This window comes from Homarus americanus, unplaced genomic scaffold (assembly GCF_018991925.1).
Source record: "Homarus americanus isolate GMGI-L3 unplaced genomic scaffold, GMGI_Hamer_2.0 scaffold24922, whole genome shotgun sequence".
In the NCBI taxonomy this organism is placed as follows: domain Eukaryota; kingdom Metazoa; phylum Arthropoda; class Malacostraca; order Decapoda; family Nephropidae; genus Homarus; species Homarus americanus.
This window is the reverse complement of record NW_024722610.1, coordinates 1,859,166-1,880,275: the sequence shown is the minus strand read 5'-3', so window position 1 is coordinate 1,880,275 and position 21,110 is coordinate 1,859,166. Positions and strand designations below refer to the sequence as shown.

At 43.5% G+C, this 21,110-nt stretch overlaps 1 protein-coding gene across 1 annotated transcript; it reads right to left on the bottom strand.

Moving 5' to 3' along the window:
• Window positions 1-9,188: 9,188 nt before the first annotated feature.
• Window positions 9,189-11,461, bottom strand: LOC121862957 (mucin-2-like). Its single transcript, XM_042361412.1, has 3 exons — window positions 11,021-11,461; window positions 9,996-10,859; window positions 9,189-9,614 (listed from the first exon to the last, which is right to left on the bottom strand). The coding sequence occupies exons 1-3, from the start codon at window positions 11,459-11,461 to the stop codon at window positions 9,189-9,191; spliced, it is 1,731 nt and encodes a 576-aa protein (XP_042217346.1).
• Window positions 11,462-21,110: the final 9,649 nt, after the last annotated feature.

The window sequence follows — 21,110 nt, the reverse complement described above, 5'->3', positions numbered from 1 at the left end:
AATTTACGCTAAGCAGCTTTCACCAGATTTATACCGAGGGGCCATTATCCCCCGTCACTGATAACCATAACTTAATACACGACAAAACACTTAACCTAACCTAACCTAACCTAACCAGACGTTGAAAAATATTGTCTCAGAAATTACACTTTGGACTCTGACTTAAACTAGATACGTTCACTTAACTCTATAGACAAGAATGGCTGACAGATAAGACAACGATAGGTGAACGTTTGTAAAGTCAGTGTAATTTTGATGTTATTTATAGATATTTTATTTTTTGGGGGATTTAGTTAAAGATCTTACAGGTTACATGGCTTCTTGTGGGAGTTATGAGGAGTTAGGAAACGTTTGAGGGAGGGAGGGGGAAGGGAGTAGGAGGAGGGAGGGAGAGTGAAGGGGGAATGGGATGAAGAGGAGGAGTGGACGATGGGTAGAATGGTGAAGGGAGGAGGAGGAGGGAGGGGTTGCAGGGGAGAAGGAGGGGCGAGGGGAGTAAGAGAGGGGTGAGGGTGTAGAGAAAGAGAGGGGAGGGAAGAGAGGCGAGGGGAGAAGAGAGGAGGTGAGAGGAGAGGAGGGAGGGAGGTAGCAGTCTCCCGTGATGCAACTTGCTGGTGAAGGCATAACGGTACACCTGTCAGTGCTCCGTGCCAGCCTGGACGTCGCTTCCTCACAGACTGAGTGTCCTCCCCCTCCCCCCCCGCCCCACCCCTTCACCCCCAGACTATAATATTAAGGTTAACGATCTAATGTATATAGTTTTCACGCCTTAAGATAGACTGAGGTCGATTCTTACCTCATTTGTAGTTTAGACTCAGGTCGACTTTCGTCATTTGTGGTTTAAACTAAGGTCGATTTTTGGTCATTTGTGGTTTAGCCTGAGGATGGTTTAGTCTCATTGGAGGTTTAACACTCATTGTTTTCATTCCTCACCAAATAAACCTAGGATGTGGTTTTCCCCCCATTGGTTGGGCCTGAAGGAGGTAGGCGCGGCTTATTAATAGGGACGAACCAGTCATGCGCGTCGGGTAATCATATGTGAGGGGACGATTTACGACCGACGGCCAATCAGCGGTCGAGGATTGCCTCATGAATCGGTACTCCTGTCGCTGATTTGCTGGATAATAGGGAAGTGGGAGGGGCAGGGTGGTTTGTTTTCATTGTGGTCGACCAATCATCATATGTCTCCCTCCTCGGGCGTGTTATTAGTTAGCGGAAGTGGCCGGTATGGAGACGAGGTGAGGGGAAGATTGGAGATCATCTGACGGCCACTGTGTGTGTGTGTGTGTGTGTTTGTGTGTGTGTGTGTGTGTGTGTGATATATAGATCTTCGTTAAACAGGGATCTCATTGAATATGTATTTCTTTAAGCAAGGATTTCATTAAATATGGGTTTCATTAAGCTTGGATCTCGCTAAGTATGAACCTCGTTAAGCATGGGTTTTATTTCCCCTCTCGTCTTCCTCCTCTACCCCCCAATCTCCTACGTCTTCTCCCTTTCCCTTTCCAACCCCTTTCCCTCCTTTGCCCTGAGCCACACCCACACCTCAGAGGATCCAGTGGCGACCGACAGTATCCGAACACGAAGGTCCTCGCCTCGCCTCGGCCCCCTACACCAACCTGTTTCCCAGATCAACTTCTGTAACGCTGATGGAGTACGTAAACCCCGTTGACTGCCTCTGAGGTTCTCCTGCGTGCATTTGTTTGTGTGTGTGCGTGTGTGTGTGTGTGTGTGTGTGTGTGGTTTTCGACTTGTCTTAATCCATGTTGTCACTCCTTCGCTCTGGATATTTTCGGTCATGCAGCGTTGAGTCTGAGTGATGGAGGTGAATCCTTGGGTCGGGTTCTACTCCTTGCTGGGGGTCGGGTACGTTTACTGGGGGTATTTATACAGTTTCCATGGAGTGGTTTCATATCTGGTTATGCTAACGAGAGTCAGGGTGTAGGTTCGAGCATTTACATGCGTTTGTTTGTTGATTTGTCTTTATTTGCCTCTCGACAAAAGCAGTTTGAGGTGGCACAGTCAGGTTTGGTAGGCGGGCTGTCGTCCCTCAAGTCAATACATGGTTTTGGGGGTTTAAATGGTCAAAGGTCAAGATTGTACAAGGTCGTGAGGTCTTATGTATACACAGTCTTATATGCAACAGTCAGCTGAGTATTGTTGTTGCCTTCAAGGGAATCTCAGGGGCTTACTGTCTTTGATGGAAAGTGAAGAATTACAAACAAGAATGACCAAGAACACGTTATTCGCAGCTTGAAGACCACCCATCACGTAATAAAAACATCCATCAGTCAGGTAAGGAAAGGTGCCTCTTGGGTTGATTAAGCACAGGCAAAAACATGACGTAATACTCAGTTACCAACAGTGGTCGCACCAACCCATTCTGGATGACACCTTAGCCGTGTCAATGCCATCGTGGTCGGCATCGTTAATTAGAAAATGATAAGTCATGAGAAGTGAAGCTTACAGCAGCGCCCCCTATATGGCTATGGCTCACCCGGGTAATTGATAGTTCAGTGCTTGTGTGTATATAAATTCACCCATGCTAAGTTATGTATCTACTGCTATGACTTTACGACGTTCCTCTGCCTTTAGAGGTTTAATTTTACACCTGACGTTTAAGGAGACAGTTCTTAGGCCGTCTGGGGTGAGATTTGACGACATTGGTGTTGAGGACAGCTGTGTGTTCCTCCCGGTAGTGGGTGTTTACGACAGCCCCCTGCTGATCACATCTTTGGGCCAGGATTCTCAATGGTTCGTATACGTTAAAACTTATCCCCCTGTACTGACGGTGTGTGATTGCATCTGTCTGCCTCACTTACCACCACACAATGAAAATTTCCGCAATGACGTAGTATTTACAATTAAATATCACCCTGAGAGATAAATACAATGACCCATTTAGCAATCTCACTTCACCCACGACTCTATGAACGCCTAGTTGTGACGTGGAACTTATCCTTGAACTTCCTTAACTAGACACATCCAGCTTAGAACCTCCTAGTTGTGAGAGAAGAATATTAAGCATGAATCTTTTTTCTAAGAGAGAGAGAGAGAGATTCTTATAGCATGGCGTGCCGACAACTCTACCAGCGTGTTTACAGGAAGAAGTTGTGGCGGCGATAACACCTAATCTTTGTAGCGCCATTGTCAGGTATAAAGAGATGCTTAGAGTATTAATAAAATATATCTCTGGCTTTATGGCACCACTTTTTCTGTAGTAGTAAACCGGGTTGTGTGGGGAGATGGTGGGGGCATTTTTGATTGAGTGGGCATATAATGGGGCATTTTTTGGTTTAAGTGGCGGCATAGTGTGCTATATTATTAGATTATGTGGGGCATTTTGGATTGAGTGGTGTTGGTTGTTAAGTGTGAGTATATTCATAAATAGAGAGAGAGAGAGAGAGAGAGAGAGAGAGAGAGAGAGAGAGAGAGAGAGAGAGAGAGAGAGAGCGCATAAGTACTCCATTAAAGTGTCCCATAAACTCTTGCCCCTCAACAGAAGAAAACGGGGTGTGACTTACCACTCCCTTAAATCACCTCTTTGCCTCTTGACAACGTAATGGCTCAGCCTCCGTAGTCGCTGTGATTGAATTCGAGCGACACGTTTGTAATGCCGGGATAAAGGGGCGTGGATTAGTGGGTGGGAGGGGGGGGGACGGGGAGGGAATGAAATCAGTGCTGTTGTAGTATATGATGATAGGAAGATTGTGGGTGGTGAGTGATGTGTGGGGGTAGAATCTGCTGGTACACATACTGGTACACACACACACACTGGTACACACACACACACACACACACACAGTTATACTTTCTCCTCCCTGGCATTTGACATTATCTCTCCTACTATTTTCATCTCTTCCCATTATCTCTCATCTCTTCATAATCTCCTACCACTATCTCTCCTCCCTTCATCTCCTACCACTACCCCACCTGTTTAACCGAACCTAACCTAACCTAACCTAACCTAACCTAACCTAACCTAACCTAACCTAACTTATCTTAACCTATCTTCCCCCGTCTGTCCCATTTCCAGGTACCATAAGGGTGGTTAATATCAAGGTAAAATAAGCTTGGGGGGGGGGGGCGATTGATTCATGTGATTCGGATAAAAGAGTTCATGTGATTCGGATAAAAGAGTTCATGTGATTCGAAAAAAAAAGATCATGTGATTCGGAAAAAATAAGATCATGTGAATCGGATAAAGAGTTCACGTGATTCGGGATAAAAGTTCATGTGATTCGGGAAAATTAAGCTGTCCCGTGTGGAGATAATTTACATATCTTGTTATCTCCTTATTGGATGTGAATCTATAATACTCTTGGAATTGATAAAACCCGTTTCTTGGTAAGTTGTTAAGATATTGCTCAGATACCTGTGGAGGAGGAGGTGAGGAGGAGGAAGAGGAAGGAAGAGGAGGAGGAGGATTTGTTGATTAAGATGGTTGTTTGGTTTACTGAGACACTTTTTAGTTGTTGGGAGTGATTTTGTTTTCTGTTTTTGTTTTTGTATTTGGAGTTTTAACACACTATTACCCCCTTCCCTTCCTTCCTTCCTTTCTCCCCTGTAATCTTCTTTCATGGGAATGGGTGAGGTGTAGGCATAGGGTGGCAGAGTGCAGGGCGTGGATTGGATAGCGTGGGTTAGAATTAAATAGTATGGGTAGTGTGAGTGTAGGTTAGGTTAGCGTGAACGTGTAGGACTGTAGCAGGAGGGTGTGGGGTGTGGGGGGGGGGTAGGTGTGGGTGGAGCGTGGGTATGGGGTGGAGCGTGAGGTGTGGGGTTTGGAGGTGGGGCTTGGATCGTGGGTGGTGGAGCGTGGGTATGGTGAAGCTTGGAGCGTGGGTGTGGGGCTTGGATTGTGAGTGTAGGACTTAGTGTGTGGTTTGTGTGGGGCTTGGAACATGGGTGTGTAGCTGATAGTATGGCGCGTGGGTGTGGAGCTGATAGTGTGGCGCGTGGGTGTGGAGCTGATAGCATGGGGCGTGTGGCGAAGAGATTTATAAGTTAACTCATGTCAAAGTCACTCTCGTTTTCCCCAGCTGCTTGCACGGTCATGCCAACACTGCAGGCTACACAGCTGGTGTCCTCGGGGAGTGGGGGGAAGGGGAGGAGAGAAGGTGAAAGGGAAGGAGAGGTTAGGGGAAAGGGGGAGGAGAGAGGCTGAGAGAGAAAGGGAAAAGGAGAGGGAGAAGGGGGAGGAGAGAAGGTGAAAGGGAAGGGAATGAAAGGTTAGAGGTAAGGGGGAGGAGAGACAGCGAGAGAGAAGGGAAAGGAGAAGAGAAGGGTGGGTGAGAGGGAAGAGAAAGGGAAAAGGAAAGGGGATGGGAGGAGAGGAGAGAGGGTAAGGAAGAAAGAGAGGAGGAAGGTAGGAAAGAATAGGAAGGAAAGTGTGAATGGAAAAAAGGAAAAGAGGAGGAAATTCATATGACCTCCCCCCCGAAAAAAAAACCCGCTATGTTCTCTCAGTAAAGTGTAACCAAATTAACTGTAAACTGTTATCCCTCTCTCGGGTAGACAGGGAGTGACTGGGTCTATACAGTGTCTCGGTTAGTTTAGACTGTCATAAACTGGTTTGCAAGGAGCTTGAGTGGTAACAGCATTATGTAATCTGGTCAGCATTCTCAACACCTCACACTGTCTTTGACCTGTTCTGAATATGTTCTTGGTGTCGTTTTCAATTGTCATGTTCGAAATGTTTTTATTGGTTCGAAATGTTTTGTTTACATGAATTTTTTATTACGTGTTCAAAACGCTTCCATGTTGAAATTTAGGTCAAAGGTGATTTTTGTTTTAGAATATTATTTAAAGTTTAAAATCATTTACTAAGGAGGATTGTCGTGTACGTAGATAAATATTAAGTAATTATTGTATACATCAAGAATTATCAAGTAACAATGTCTTGTGATGAATATTATCAAGTTAATTAATCGTATACACAAATAGTTAATAATCCAGTAACAATGCTGTAACACACACACTCAAATTATCAAGTAACATCGTCGCGCACACAGATGAATGCTCAAGTAACAATACTCACACTCAAATTATCAAGTAACATCGTCGCGCACACAGATGAATGCTCAAGTAACAATGCTCACACACACTTAGGTTATCAAGTAGCATCGTCGCGCACACAGATGAATGCTCAAGTAACAATGCTCACACACACTTAGGTTATCAAGTAGCATCATCTTCTATACTGAGCCCTGATACGAGACTTTAAAAGTATCAGTCACTGCATAAATTTCCATTCGTGATTGCGTTCCTTCCTTCCTTCCTCATTCGCTTTTGTGTATAAAGATTGTCTGCCACTTTTTTGTGCACAGGACTGAATATTTCGGAGGCTAATTTTCTTGTTTTTATTTTGTTTTGGTGGAGTTTAAACCATTTGAGTCCTGAAGGGTTAAATTATCGTTGTCAAAAGGGTTAAATCGTGGTAGTCAAGGGGTTAAAAATCATCATCAAAGGGTTAAATCATCGTCGTCAAAGGGGTTAAATCATAGTTGTCAAAAGGGGGAACATTATCTAAGTCAATGGGTTAAATCATCTGCGTTAAAGGGTTAAATGTTAGTTGTTAAAGGGTTAAATAATCGACATCAAAGGGTTAAACCATTTATCGTCCTCCAAAGGGTTAAATTATAGTCGTCAAAGGGTTAATCATCGTCGTCAAAAGGGGTAAATTGTGGTAGTCATGGGGTTAAAATCATCATCAAAGGGTTAAGTCATCGTCGTCAAGGGGTTAAATCATCGTCATCAAAGGGTGTAAATATCGAATGTGGAAGTAGTGTAGACGTAGAGAGAATAAATAGGTAAAATATATAGATATGATGGAAGAGAAGAATGAATGTAAAAAGAGAGAAAGAGGAAAGTTTATATACGAAGTAGACAAATGGACATAGAAAGAATAAATAATAAATATATAAAAAATAAACGAATTCGTAAACATTAAGAAAATAGATATATAGGTAAAAATTTCAATAAAAATATAGATACAAACAAGAAGAATTAACAATTGAATGAAGAGGTGATTAAGAATTCAGATGCGACACTAGAAAAAAAAATATATATTATCCGTTGTTAAAGCATATTATGGTATGTCGTAGGCGTTTTAGAGTGAGTGTGGGTGGAATAGGATTAGGATGGAGTGGGTTAAGATGGATAGATTTAGTTTGGCTTAAAAGTACTATTAATGCTGAATTAGCGTAGGGGTGTCTGACCTATGAATTATGGATAGGGAGAAATAAGAGAATAGATTACGTCCTTACAAATGAGGTAAAGTAGAGAGAAAAGATGATGAAACAGATGATAATACAAATAAAATAAATGTGTATGGTATGGGAGAATAAGGGGATAAAGAATGAATAGAATATAGTTTACGAAGGGGAGAATGGAGAATAAGAAAATAGACTAAACATAGAAATAATGACTTGGAGAGACTGTAGCCAAGAGTAAATATTATTGAATGTCTCGACTTGTTCTCTCTCTCTCTCTCTCTCTCTCTCTCTCTCTCTCTCTCTCTCTCTCTCTCTCACAGAAAGCGCGCTAAATACATTCACATCATTTCGTCATTTTAATTCAGGAGTGAATGACCGAGTGTCTTCAGTGATCGTCTCGTTATGAGTAAAAAAATATCTTGAGACATTTTTTTCAGCGAATGAAAAAACGGGAGGGAGGTGTGAGGGAGAGGGGCGGGAGAGGGGTGGAGAGGAGAGAGAGGGAGGGAGGGAGGTGCAAGGGAGAGAGGAGGGAAAGGGTATAGTGAGAAAGGAGGGTGGGGTAAGGGGGAGAGGAAGGGAAAGGGTATAGTGAGAAAGGAGGGTGGGGTAAGGGGGAGAGGAAGGGAAAGGGGGGGGGGGGTCTGTCCACGAAATCTTAAGATAATGTCAGTTATGAATCATTTATTGTCCAAGAAAACTCTAGGATAAGAATGAGCTGTTTTTTTCTGCTTAATTCATATCTTAAATTACTTTTTTTTAACTAATTTTGTATATTCGTTTATTGTATGTTTTTTTGTTTTGTTTATTATTCTATAGTTTCTGCATTTAATTATTTGAGAATTTATATATTAATTATTTTTTATGTTATGTTATGTTATAAGCATTACAGATCATGTCTTTACTCACATGACAGATGTTACTTTAAGGTGTAATTAACGTAGGTAGTGACCCATTCTTACCTACTGATTAAAATCCAATTTAAAGATCACTTCCTTTTCCCTATATTCAGACCCACAACTATAATTTATATCATCTTAGGGAGGGGAAAAAATATGTGTGATTTAACGTGAAGGGAAAAAAAGATATGTGGTGGTTTAGCTGTTAATAGATATGTGTTGGTTTAGCTATTAATAGATATGTGTTGGTTTAGCTGTTAATAGATATGTGTTGGTTTAGCTGTTAATAGATATGTGTTGGTTTAGCTGTTAATAGATATGTGTTGGTTTAGCTGTTAATAGATGCGTGTTGGTTTAGCTGTTAATAGATATGTGTTGGTTTAGCTGTTAATAGATGGCTGTTAATAGATGCGTGTTGGTTTAGCTGTTAATAGATATGCTGGTTTCAGCTGTTAATAGATGCGTGTTGGTTTAGCTGTTAATAGATATGTGTTGGTTTAGCTGTTAATAGATGCGTGTTGGTTTAGCTGTTAATAGATATGTGTTGGTTTAGCTGTTAATAGATGTGGTGAAAAGATTCATTGATCATTTACACACGATCACCCGAGCGACCACAGAACCTTGTAACAATTCCGTCAGGTATGAATTTGGTTTTCTTGTTCAGTGTTGTGTGGTGGTGGTGGTGGCGGCGGCGAAGGTGGGGGGTGACGAAGGTGGGGTGACGAAGGTGGGGTACGAAGGTGGGGGGTAACGAAGGTGGGGTGACGAAGGTGGGGGTGACGAAGGTGGGGGTAACGAAGGTGACGAAGGTGGGGGGTGAGATAAGGGGGGGTGACGAAGGATGGTGGTGACGAGGTGAAGGTGGGGGTGACGAAGGTGGGGACGAAGGTGGGGGTGGTACGAAGGGGGTTAATTCTTATCTGAGGTGTGAGATACTGTATCATTGTATTTCCTCCCCCTTCCCTTATGAGTGTTATCTGAGAGAGAGAGAGAGAGAGAGAGAGAGAGAGAGAGAGAGAGAGAGAGAGAGGTCCTTAGGTACAACACTCTTTTTCTCTTTCACCACAGTCCATCATCTTGACCCAATGATCACTTGTTGGTGTGGTGGCATGTAGGAGATGCTGGTAGTGCTGGTATTTGTAGGAGATACTGGTAGTGCTGGCTTGTAGGAGATACTGTAGTGCTGGTGGCTTGCAGGAGATACTGTAGTGCTGGTGGCTGCAGGAGATACTGGTAGTGCTGGTGGCTTAGGAGATACTGGTAGTGCTGGTGGCTTGGTTGTAGGAGCTACTGGCAGAAATGCTGGTAGTGTGGTGGCTTGTGGAGATACTGGTAGTGCTGGTGGCTTGTAGGAGATACTGGTAGTGCTGGTGGCTTGTAGGAGATACTGGGTAGCTGTACTGGTAGTGCTGGTGGCTTGTAGGAGATACTGGGTAGTAGCTGGGTGGCTTGTAGGAGATACTGGTAGTGCTGGTGGCTTGTAGAGATACTGGTAGTGCTGGTGGATTGTAGGGAGATAGTGTAGTGCTGGTAGCTTATGGGAGGTACTGGTAGTGCTGGTGGCTTGTAGGAGATACTGCAAGTGCTGGTAGCTTGTAGGGATAGGTACTGACTTGTAGGGATACTGGTAGTGCTGGTAGTTTGTAGATACCAGCTTGTAGGAGATACTGGTAGTGCTGTGAGTAGGGATACTGGTAGTGCCTGTAGGAGATACTGGTAGTGCTGGTGGCTTGTAGGAGATACTGGTAGTGCTGGTGGCTGGTGGAGATACTGTAGTGCTGGTGGCTTGCAGGTAGTATAGTGCTGGTATTGCAGGAGATGGTAGTGCTGGTGGCTTATGTGGAGATCATTGGTAGTGCTGGTGGCTTGTAGGAGATACTAGTGCTGGATATAGTGCTGGTGGCTTGTAGGAGATACTGGTAGTGCTGGTGGCTTGCAGGATATACTGGTGGCTGAGATACTGGTAGTGCTGGTGGCTTGTAGAGATACTGGTTTGTAGGAGATAAGTGCTGGTGGCTTGTAGGAGATACTCGGTAGTGCTGGTGGCTTGTAGAGATACAGTGCTGGTGGCTGTAGTTGCGGGAGATACTGGTAGTGCTGGTGGCTTTGTGGAGATACTGGTAGTGCTGGTGGCTTGTAGGAGATACTGGTAGTGCTGGTGGCTTGTAGGAGATACTGGTAGTGTTGGTGGCTTGTAGGAGATACTGGTAGTGCTGGTGGCTTGTAGAGATATTGCAATGCTGGTTTGTAGGAGATACTGGTAGTGCTGGTGGCTTGTAGGAGCTGGTAGGCTTGTAGTAATAATTGGTAGGTGCTTGTAGGAGATACTGGTAGGCTGGTAGGGAGATACTGGTAGTGCTGGTGGCTTATAGAGATACTGGTAGTGCTGGTGGTTTGTAGGAGATACTGGTAGTGCTGGTGGCTTGTAGGAGATACTGGTATACTGGTATGGAGATACTGGTGAAAGCTGGTGGCTTAGAGATACTGTGCTGGTGGTTTGTAGGAGATAGTAGTGCTGGTGGCTTGTAGGAGATACTGGTAGTGCTGGTGGCTTGTAGAGATACTGTGTAGTGCTGGCTTTGTACTGAGATACTGGTGGCGCTGGTGGCTTATGGGAGATACTGGTAGCTGGTGGCTTTGGGGAGATACTGGTAGTGCTGGTGGCTTGTAGGAGATACTGGTAGTGCTGGTGGCTTGTAGGAGATACTGGTAGTGCTGGTGGCTTGTAGGAGATACTGAAACACTTGCGGGGAGATGCTGTAGTGCTGGTGGCTTATGGAGATACTGGTAGTGCTTTGGTTTGTAGGAGATACTGGTAGTGCTGGTGGTTTGGGAGCTGGTAGTGCTGGTGTTGTAGGAGATGCTTGGGAGATACTGGTAGTGCTGGTGGCTTGTAGGAGATACTGGAAAAGGTGCTGGTGGCTTGTAGGAGATACTGGTAGTGCTGGTGGCTTGTAGGAGATACTGTGGTGCTGGTAGTGCTGGTGGCTTGTAGATACTGGTAGTGCTGGTGGCTTGTAGGAGATACTGCAGTGCTGGTGGCTTGTAGGAGATACTGCAGTGCTGGTGGCCAGGAGATACTGAGTAGTGGTGGCTTGTAGGAGATACTGGTAGTGCTGGTGGCTTGTAGGAGATACTGGTGTGGCGTGGAGATACTAGTGCTGGTGGCTGTAGGAGATATACTTGGGAGATACTGTAGTTGGTTGTGGCTTGTAGGAGATACTGGTAGTGCTGGTAGTGCTGGTGGCTGTAGGAGATACTGGTGTGCTGGTGGCTTGCAGGAGATACTGGTAGTGCTGGTGGCTTGTGAGATACATAGTGTTGAGTGGTTTGTGCTGGTGACATGATAGATTTTTCGTCTGAATAACGATCTTCCCTCCCCTTCCCCTCACTCTTCTTCCCTTCCCCTTACCTTCCCTTAACTCCTCCTCCTTTCCTTTCCACTCTCTATCTCCTCCCTCCCTCCCTTCCCTCACTCTCCTTAAATTCTCCCCTTCCTCCCCACCCCTCTGTGGTCCGCTCGTGCCCAAGAACTCATCAGTTATCCATTGGTGAAAAAAAAAGAAAAGAATCATCCGTATGTTTATTGTAGGTCAGGAGGTCAACCCGACTCTAGCTGTGACCTTCTGTTCTTGTTGCCTCTCAACTTACAAATGTAAACACAAATTGTAAAACTCAATCGATGCTTTTTTATGGATCACCTGAAGATAATTATTAGCCCCTCGTACAGCTTATGTCTCTTGAGGATTAAACACCTTATTGGTCTCTCTACCCGTGGGATTAGGTTAGGTTTGGGTTGGATTTGGGTTAGTTTTGATTTGGTTAGGTTAGGTTACTAGGATAAGGTAGGTTAGGTTAGGTTAGGTTAGGTTACAAGGTTAAGATAGGTTAGGTTTATATTACTTTCCGTTAATGTGGTAAGTTTTAAGGTGAACTAATCAAGGTGAGCGATTCTTCAGGTGATCCCATTTATTCCATGACTAATTTATCGGCGTGAATATTATACGAGGAGATTATGTTTATCTTGTGGGGTTTTAATTTATTTTTTTCTCTTGATCTGTGAGATTTGTGTGAAAGATAATGAGAATTTTTTTTTTGTGAACGGAAATAAAGTCACTGGAAAAAAAGTCTCTTTACTTGTACACATTGACAACACAATATATATATATATATATATATATATATATATATATATATATATATATATATATATATATATATATATATATATATATATATATATATATATGATGGCATTGCACGTAGGTTAGGTTAGGTTAGGTTAGGTTTTTTCCGTGCCTTTTTTTTCTGTGACGTTTTTCTTGTGATTTCTTTTCCTGGATTACGCTCAGACATACATTTATAGAAAGAAAGAAAGAAAGATAAAGCTGATGATTTTTTTCCGACGTAAATAAAATTTCGTAGTTGCGTGGTTTATAGTTCTCAGTAGCGGGGTTGAGGGTTACTGGCCTCTCAGCTAGATGGACCACTAGTTCTCGGTCACTTAAGAGTCATTTATAGAGAGGGAAAGGGAAGGAAACCTGGTGATTTTCTCGTGGTGGGGGTAGAGCTCAGAAGCCACTTGAACACTTTATTGAAAGGACTGCGAGGAATTAACAAGGTCAGGTACATAACACAACCCAGCTCAACTTAACCTAGATTATATTACCTTAATCTAACCTAACCCAGCCCAGCCCAGCTTAAATTGCACTAACCTGACCTAACCTAACTTACATTACACTAACCCAACCCAGCCTAACCTCACCTAAATTACCTTAACCCAACCCAACCCAGTCCAACCTAGATTACACTAACCTAACCCCTACCCGTTTAAGGTAACCTAAGCTAAGTTAAACTCATATAACCCACTAGGACGACACGTGCAGGTATAATAAGGTCAACCACTTAGTATAATATATGAATAAATGATATAAAAGACACCTGGAAGCTAAGTGAAAGTAATGTGTTTATTCTTGCAAGCATAAATTATTAGTTTCACCCACACATAACCTTCCTGTTGTGATATTAACACGACTAAACGATCCAGAGGTGTTGATTAGGGTATATAGGGAGAGGGGAGGGCGTGGTAAGGTGACGTTATAATATTTGTGAACTGTGATTGGTTGAGATGATGAGTTAGAGAGGGTTTGGGTGGTGGTTGGTTGATATGATGACGTCAGAGCGTATTTGGATTGGTTGGTTGATAAGATGACGTCAGTGAGTTTGTATACATTGGTTGGTTGATATGATGTCAGGGCGTATTTGAACTGTGGTTGGTTGATAAGATAACGTCAGAGCATGTGTGGGCGGGTATTCATCAAGGGGTCACGTGACATCTCAAACACACCAGACGCTAGACTAGAGTGACTCGCCGCCCCGTCTGCATCACCCGTGTTGACTCGCTGCATTTTAGCTGAGTCAGTCAACTGTGTGAATGCCAGCCCTGAGTTGACTCACTGACTCATGTACTGAGAGAGCATTTCCCCAGGGCCACGCTGATGCAACTTATAATTTAATCTTTGTCACCATTGCATATTTTTTGTTTCTGACTTGTGGGACCAGACTTACGGTTGGCCCCCTATCCATCCGTCCGTCCGTCCGTCCGTCCGTCTTTTAGGTTGTACTCGTGTATTTCGCGTGGCGGACGTGGCGGCTATTTTTATTTTATTACAATCACCATAAACAGTGTTTGTTAACTTCTGCTTTTCGCGTCCGAGGCTGGCCGTCCCTGGGGCCACCTGGGCGCGAATATGTTAAAGGAGTAGAAGCTGTCGCCAACACAACCACGACACCTTGACACCATTCATTAACATCCAGGTTCCCAATTACTGCTGGGTCGACAGAGGCCAAACATGACCCTTGGCTAAGAATTATTTTATCAAGAATATAACAGCTCGCTTATAGTGGGAAAAGAGAAAGGACCTTTAAGTAAGTTTAGACACAAGAGGTGGCGGGAAAGTGTTTCAAATCTTCACTAATAAAACACTGGGTCTATTTTTCCTACTATTTGTGTACATAAGTTTCTATTACTTCACTAAGATCATCAAACACTGAAACACTCAACACCAACCAGAATAAAACTCTCGTGACTCTTATTGTTAAACTTTACTGAAACACCTGTGAAATAATTCATCTTGTTAGAAACGTGTTTACCTTATAGTCAGATGAGTCACACAGGTGAGAGGACAATAAACTGCATCTTGGACTGTAAATAGCGTGATAATACTTGTTTATTATTGGAGAGAACGAGAGCTGTTAAAGATGCACTTTTGTGTCTCCTTCAGCCACTCTAGCAAGAACAGACGTAACCGGCTACTACACAGAGGGAAAGAGCCGGGTAACAGGCATATACAGCCGGTTAACGCAGGTACATACAGTCGATTGAGAAGCATATACAGCCGGTTAACAGGTAACATAGGGAACCGGGTAGCAAGTACAGCCAAAGAGCCGGCTAACAAGGAGAGAGAGAGAGAGAGAGAGAGAGAGAGGGGGGGGTGGCTAATAAAACACACACACACACACACACTCACACACACAAACACACACACATACACAGAGCTAGTTAACCGCAGAGAAAGCCGGCTAACCAGCAGAGCGTGAGCCGGCTATCAAGCACAGAGAGCCGGCTATCACACAGAGGGAGCCGGGTTAGGCGGTGGCAGGGCAAGCAGCAAGACCCGGTGAGGAGTAAAGTTAAATATGTATTCTGGCAGCTATTCGTATGGGCTCTCCCCTTCCCTTCATTTCTCTCTCTTTCATTTTCTTCTTCTGCATGTCCTATTTTCATTCTCTTTTTTTTATCTTCTGCGTGGTAAAGAATGTCGATTACTATGTGTGTGTGTGGTGGGGTGTGACAGAGAGAGGGGGGCAGATATTTTTTGCTTTAAGTTGAGACTAAGTTATGCTTCCTCAACATTCCTAGGAATCTTCATGCAAATTTAAGAGTTCTTCTCTGTTTGTGACCAACTCTCTAACTATTGTAATCCCACTAAATCTCCAGTGAAATAATCCCATTAAGTGGCAGACATGTCATAAAGAAACAAAAATCCTCCTCCCCCCAGCCACCTCATTAGCCTTTTCTCATCACCCCCTCCTGACGAAGGGGGTGATGTATACCCTCTGCAGCCGTTCCAAAAAGACGTCTTCTGTGGTGCAAGTGACGACCCTCTCTCTTAAGTGTTTATTAATTTATTGCCTGCCATCATGGTGTCTCTTAGCCATAGTATCTGTCAGTCCGTTATCCATGGTGTGTGTGTGTCAGTTATGGTTGCCTGCTAGCCATTGGTGTCTGTCAGTTATGGTGTCTGTCAGTTATGGTGTCTGTCAGTTATGGTGTCTGTCAGTTATGGTGTCTGTCAGTTATGGTGTGTTAGCTATGGTGTGTTAGCTATGGTGTCTGTCAGTTATGGTGTGTCAGTTATGATGTCTTAGCCATGGTGCCTGTCAGCCATAATGTCTAGTTATTATCTTGTTTTAGACTACTTGTGTGTGTGTGTGTGTGTGTGTGTGTGTGTGTGTGTGTGTGTGTGTGTGTGTGTGTGTGTGTGTGTGTGTGTGTGTGTGTGTGAGTACAATTGTCATGGGTTATATTAATTAGATTTTTGCAGTTGGTATTTCCGCTGACTTAATCTTATTCTTGAATGAGTGAGCGTGTGCGTCCGTGCATCCGGTGGCCTGGCTCGTGGTCCATCCGTCCGTGGCCTGGCTCGTGTCCGTCCATCCGTCCGTGGCCTGGCTCGTGTCCGTCCATCCGTCCGTGGCCTGCCTGTGTCCGTCCATCCGTCCGTGGCCTGGCTCAGTCCGTCCATCCGTCCGTGGCTGGTCGTCTTTTTGGGTCCGTGGACTGGCTCGTCCATCCGTCCGTGGCCTGCTCGTGTCCGTCCGTCCGTCCGTCCGTACCTGCCTGTCGTGGGTCGTTGATGTTGGTCAGGAACGTTGTAATTTCACTCCATCCGCCCTTCCACCCACCCACCCACCTCCCCCTCCACTCATCCACTTACCCACCCGCCTACTTACTCATCCTCACCCCTCCACCCATCTACCTACCTATCCACTCTTAATCCCCTCCCATCCACCTATCCATCCTTAACCCCAATCCACCCATACACCTATCCACCCTAAACCCCCCACCTACCCATCTATCCTCACAGCACCATCTACATACTCCCATACCCCAGCTAACCCACACCCACCCACTCATCCAATCTAACTTCCCATCCTACACCCACCAAATACCCACCCATAACCCACCGCCCACCCACCCAAAAAGGGGTTAGGTTATGGGCATGATCTGGGATTATTTATATTTTTAACGGGGGAGGACGTTCGAGGGTATATAGCGTGTTCGACATAAGGAGAGAGGCACACACGTCGGTAATTTACAAGTGGATGATCTTAACCCTTTGAGGACTATGATTTAATCCCTTGAGGACGATGATTTAACCCTTCAGGACTCAAAGGGTTAAGTTAAGGTAGAGTTTAAAACCGTGTTGTTCGTGTGTATATACCAAACTGAACCTCCCACGAACTGTCTTAATTATGATAGAATTTAACTAAACTAACTTTAACCACTAGAATTATCCTGTTAAATTAAACTCGACTCGTTATTAACCTCACGCGAGTCATCTTGTGTATGTGAAAAAGTAACTGTTAATATATATATATATATATATATATATATATATATATATATATATATATATATATATATATACACACGTGAAGTGTTACGTGACCTCTGCTACATTTACGGAACACGTTGCTTAATCAGTAAAAAAAATAATTGTTGACGCAAGCGAACTTTAAACATGCGATTTCTTAAGTCTGCTCTGTGTGTGTGTGTGTGTGTGTGTAATAATAATAATAATAATAATAATAATAATAATAATAAACGGTTTATTAATAGAGTTGCAGCCGGTGGCTGAAAATATACAGACTTACATTTGATTTAGACATAATGATATAATATGCATTGAATACATTTACAGGGCTGTACAGTACATAAATTAGGAGTTGTTTATTATTTTAGCAATAGATGGGATGGTGCTGTTTTATATCTATCGGTGTGGCCTGCGGCTGTGTGTGTGTGTGTGTGTAGGGTGTGTGTGTGTGTGTGTAGTGTGTGTGTGTGTGTGTGTGTGTGTGTGTGTGTGTGTGTGTGTGTGTGTGTGTGTGTAGTGTGTGGTTGTGTGTGTGTATGGCGACCTGTAATGGTCAGCATCCTGCCTCGCAAGCGAGTGGACCTGAGTTCGATCCTCGGGCAGGATGAAATTATGGGCAAGTTTTTACGCCATTTGTCTGCCCAGCAGTAATTGGGGACCTGGATGTTAATCGATTTGCGGATCGTATTCCGGGGTAATGGTTAGCCAGTGCAGTTGGCAAGTTGTCCGGTTTTCTCGGACTATTCCTTGACACTGGGTCATGCAGCTTGTTAACTTAGGGTGTGGTTGTGGTATTGGCGACAGCTTCTACACCTTAAACAAATTCACGCCTAGGTGGCCCTTGGGCCGGCCATCCTCGATTTCGAGGGCGACCATTATTTATCCATTATGTAGTGTGTGTGTATGTGTTAAATATTGCCACAGTAACTCATAAATGACCCTGGAGTGAGTCATAGGTGATGGATCCTCCGGGTGTTAGAGGCCGTAGCTACTAAACACCGAGATGTGGTCAGGTGGACGGCGAGAACACGGGAGGCTTCAGAACGAGTATTGTCAAGGTGGACTTTTATCATATTACCTCCATTATTACCAGGCTCAGTCCTTGTAGAAAAAGACAGCCAGTAGATATATAACAGCAAAAGACGAATTATAGTAGAAAGGATTGTTGCTATTAGGTGATGTCACTATGGATAATGTGGCAGCTCGGGTTAACGTACTGACAAAACAGGTAACAATGTGCGGGACATGACCCCAGAACAGTACTGTGATGATAATTGTCGAACATCTGTGTCCAGGTTCTGAGAGGACAGGATAAGTTGTGTGGAAGCATTGTCTGAATGAGTGACAGCCATAAAGGATCCCACGAGAAAAGCTAAGACACGTGACGGGACGACCTGACTAATACTATTTCCGGTAGAAGAAAGTGTGAGAGAATATGATATACGTGAGGTAGAACAGTAACCGTGATGCAAGTTTACTGCAGAAGTCTGGAGAACTGTGGGGAGGGAGCAGGGGTCGACGTCCCAGCCAGCCAGCCACCACCAACACCGGTACGTGCAGTGAGCCACGTCCCTGCCATGCCTCGCTCCACCCACTATCCACATTCATCTGCTTGATACAACCTTCAGCGTCTCTATTTCTGTCGTGATAACGGTAGATAACTCCGTCGATTATGTCATGAATCAATGACGTCATCTGTACTCTCCATCTCCCAAAGATCAGCTCCTGTTGCCTAGCTACATACGCAATCCAGGGACCAGGGCAGAGGTTTATAAATAGTGATCTATATATAACTTTCTTGGTAACGTGTTAGTGAGATCGTTGAAGCAGACCGGAACTGCATGGTAGGAGAGAAGGTAAGTGCAAGAGCACCAGTTATCACCCCCGGAGAAACAGTGTCTCCCGTCACGTATTCATCTGTTCTCTGCTCCCTGCGCCCTCTCTGTGTCTAACTCAAGCAGAACGGCAACAGGGGAATGGCCCGGCGGCCACACTCACTGCCCTTTCACTCCTGATGGACGAAGCCACTCCTGGGAAATTTCCACCCTGAGCCGTGAGAGGGTCGCCGGTGGCCAGGAGGCAGGGCGGGGCGGGGCGGGGCGGGGAAAACAAGCACTTTTTCCTGTGAAGGAGAAGGCGGATGGTGGAGTTGACTCAAGATCTACAAGGCAGGAGACAGGACGTTTATAATTCCATTTGAACCTCCCAAGTTTCCCCGTCATGCTGAGGTGGTAAACCCGTGGTCCCTCGTGCCTGGTGCTGCAGCAGCTGACTGAGATCAAAGTTCTTGGACTCGGCCGTCGAGATTGTAACTCAGACTGTGAACCAAGAGGACATAGTTCCCATACATGTAATTAACTTTATCTCGGGTGAGTTTCCTGGTCTATCAGACGGTCCTTGACCAGCTATACAAGTGTAGGTGAGCGGGGGCTAGTGGTCGACGAGGATCACAGAACAGGTGCAATCTAGCAGGGTGTAGCCGCTCTGGACCACAAATGCTAACTACAACTCAAGTTCAATGAAATCGATACAGCACTAGTGCTACATGCTTACTACAACATAAGTGCTACATGTTTACTACAATACTAGTACTGTGTTTACTACAACACAAGTACTATGTGTTTACTACAACACTAGTGCTACATGTTTACTACAACACTAGTGCTACATGTTTACTACAACACTAGTGCTACATATTTTACTACAGCACAAGTGCTACATGTTTACTACAACACTAGTGATACATGTTTACTACAATACTAGTACTGTATTTTACTACAACACAAGTACTATGTGTTTACACAGCTACATGTTTACTACAACACTAGTGCTACATGTTTACTACAACACTAGTACTATGTGTTTACTACAACACTAGTGCTACATGTTTACTACAACACTAGTACTATGTGTTTACTACAACACAAGTGCTATGTGTTTACTACAACACTAGTACTATGTGTTTTCTACAACACTAGTGCTACATGTTTACTACAACACTATTACTATGTGTTTACTACAACACTAGTACTATGTGTTTACTACAACACTAGTGCTACATGTTTACTACAACACTAGTGCTACATGTTTTCTACAACACAAGTACTATGTGTTTACTACAACACTAGTACTATGTGTTTACTACAACACTAGTACTATGTGTTTACTACAACACTAGTACTATGTGTTTACTACAACACTAGTGCTACATGTTTTCTACAACACTAGTACTATGTGTTTACTACAACACTAGTGCTACATGTTTACTACAACACTAGTACTATGTGTTTACTACAACACAAGTACTATGTGTTTACTACAACACTAGTGCTACATGTTTACTACAACACTAGTGCTACATGTTTACTACAACACTAGTGCTACATGTTTACTACAACACTAATATTTATGTGTTTACTAGCAACACTAGTGCTACATGTTTACTACAACATGCTACTATGTGTTTACTACAACACTTTAGTGTGTTACATGTTTACTAAGCAACACTAGTGTTATTATGTGTTTACTACAACACTAGTGCTACATGTTTACAACACTAGCAAGCATATAAGCTTACTACAAACACTAGTAAGCATGTTTACTACAACACTAGTAAGCATGTTTACTACAACACTAGTGCTACATGTTTACTACAACACTATGTTACATGTTTTCTACAACACTAGTACTATTATGTAGTTTACATAACACTAGTGCTACATGTTTACTACAACACTAGTGCTACATGTTTACTACAACACTAGTACTATGTGTTTACTACAACACTAGTGCTACATGTTTTCTACAACACAAGTACTATGTGTTTACTACAACACTAGTACTATGTGTTTACTACAACACTAGTACTATGTGTTTACTACAACACTAGTACTAGGTGTTTACTACAACAGCAGTACTATGTGTTTTCTACAACACTAGTGCTACATGTTTACTACAACACTAGTACTATGTGTTTACTACAACACTAGTGCTACATGTTTTCTACAATACAAGTACTATGTGTTTACTACAACACCAGTACTATGTGTTTACTACAACACTAGTACTATGTGTTTACTACAACACTAGTGCTACATGTTTTCTACAACACAAGTACTATGTGTTTACTACAACACTAGTACTATGTGTTTACTACAACACTAGTACTATGTGTTTACTACAACACTAGTGCTACATGTTTACTACAACACTAGTACTATGTGTTTACTACAACACTAGTACTGTGTATTTACTAGCTACTAGTACTATGTGTTTTACTACAGCAGCAGTACTATGTGCTCTGTACTAGTGCTACATGTTTTACTACAACACTA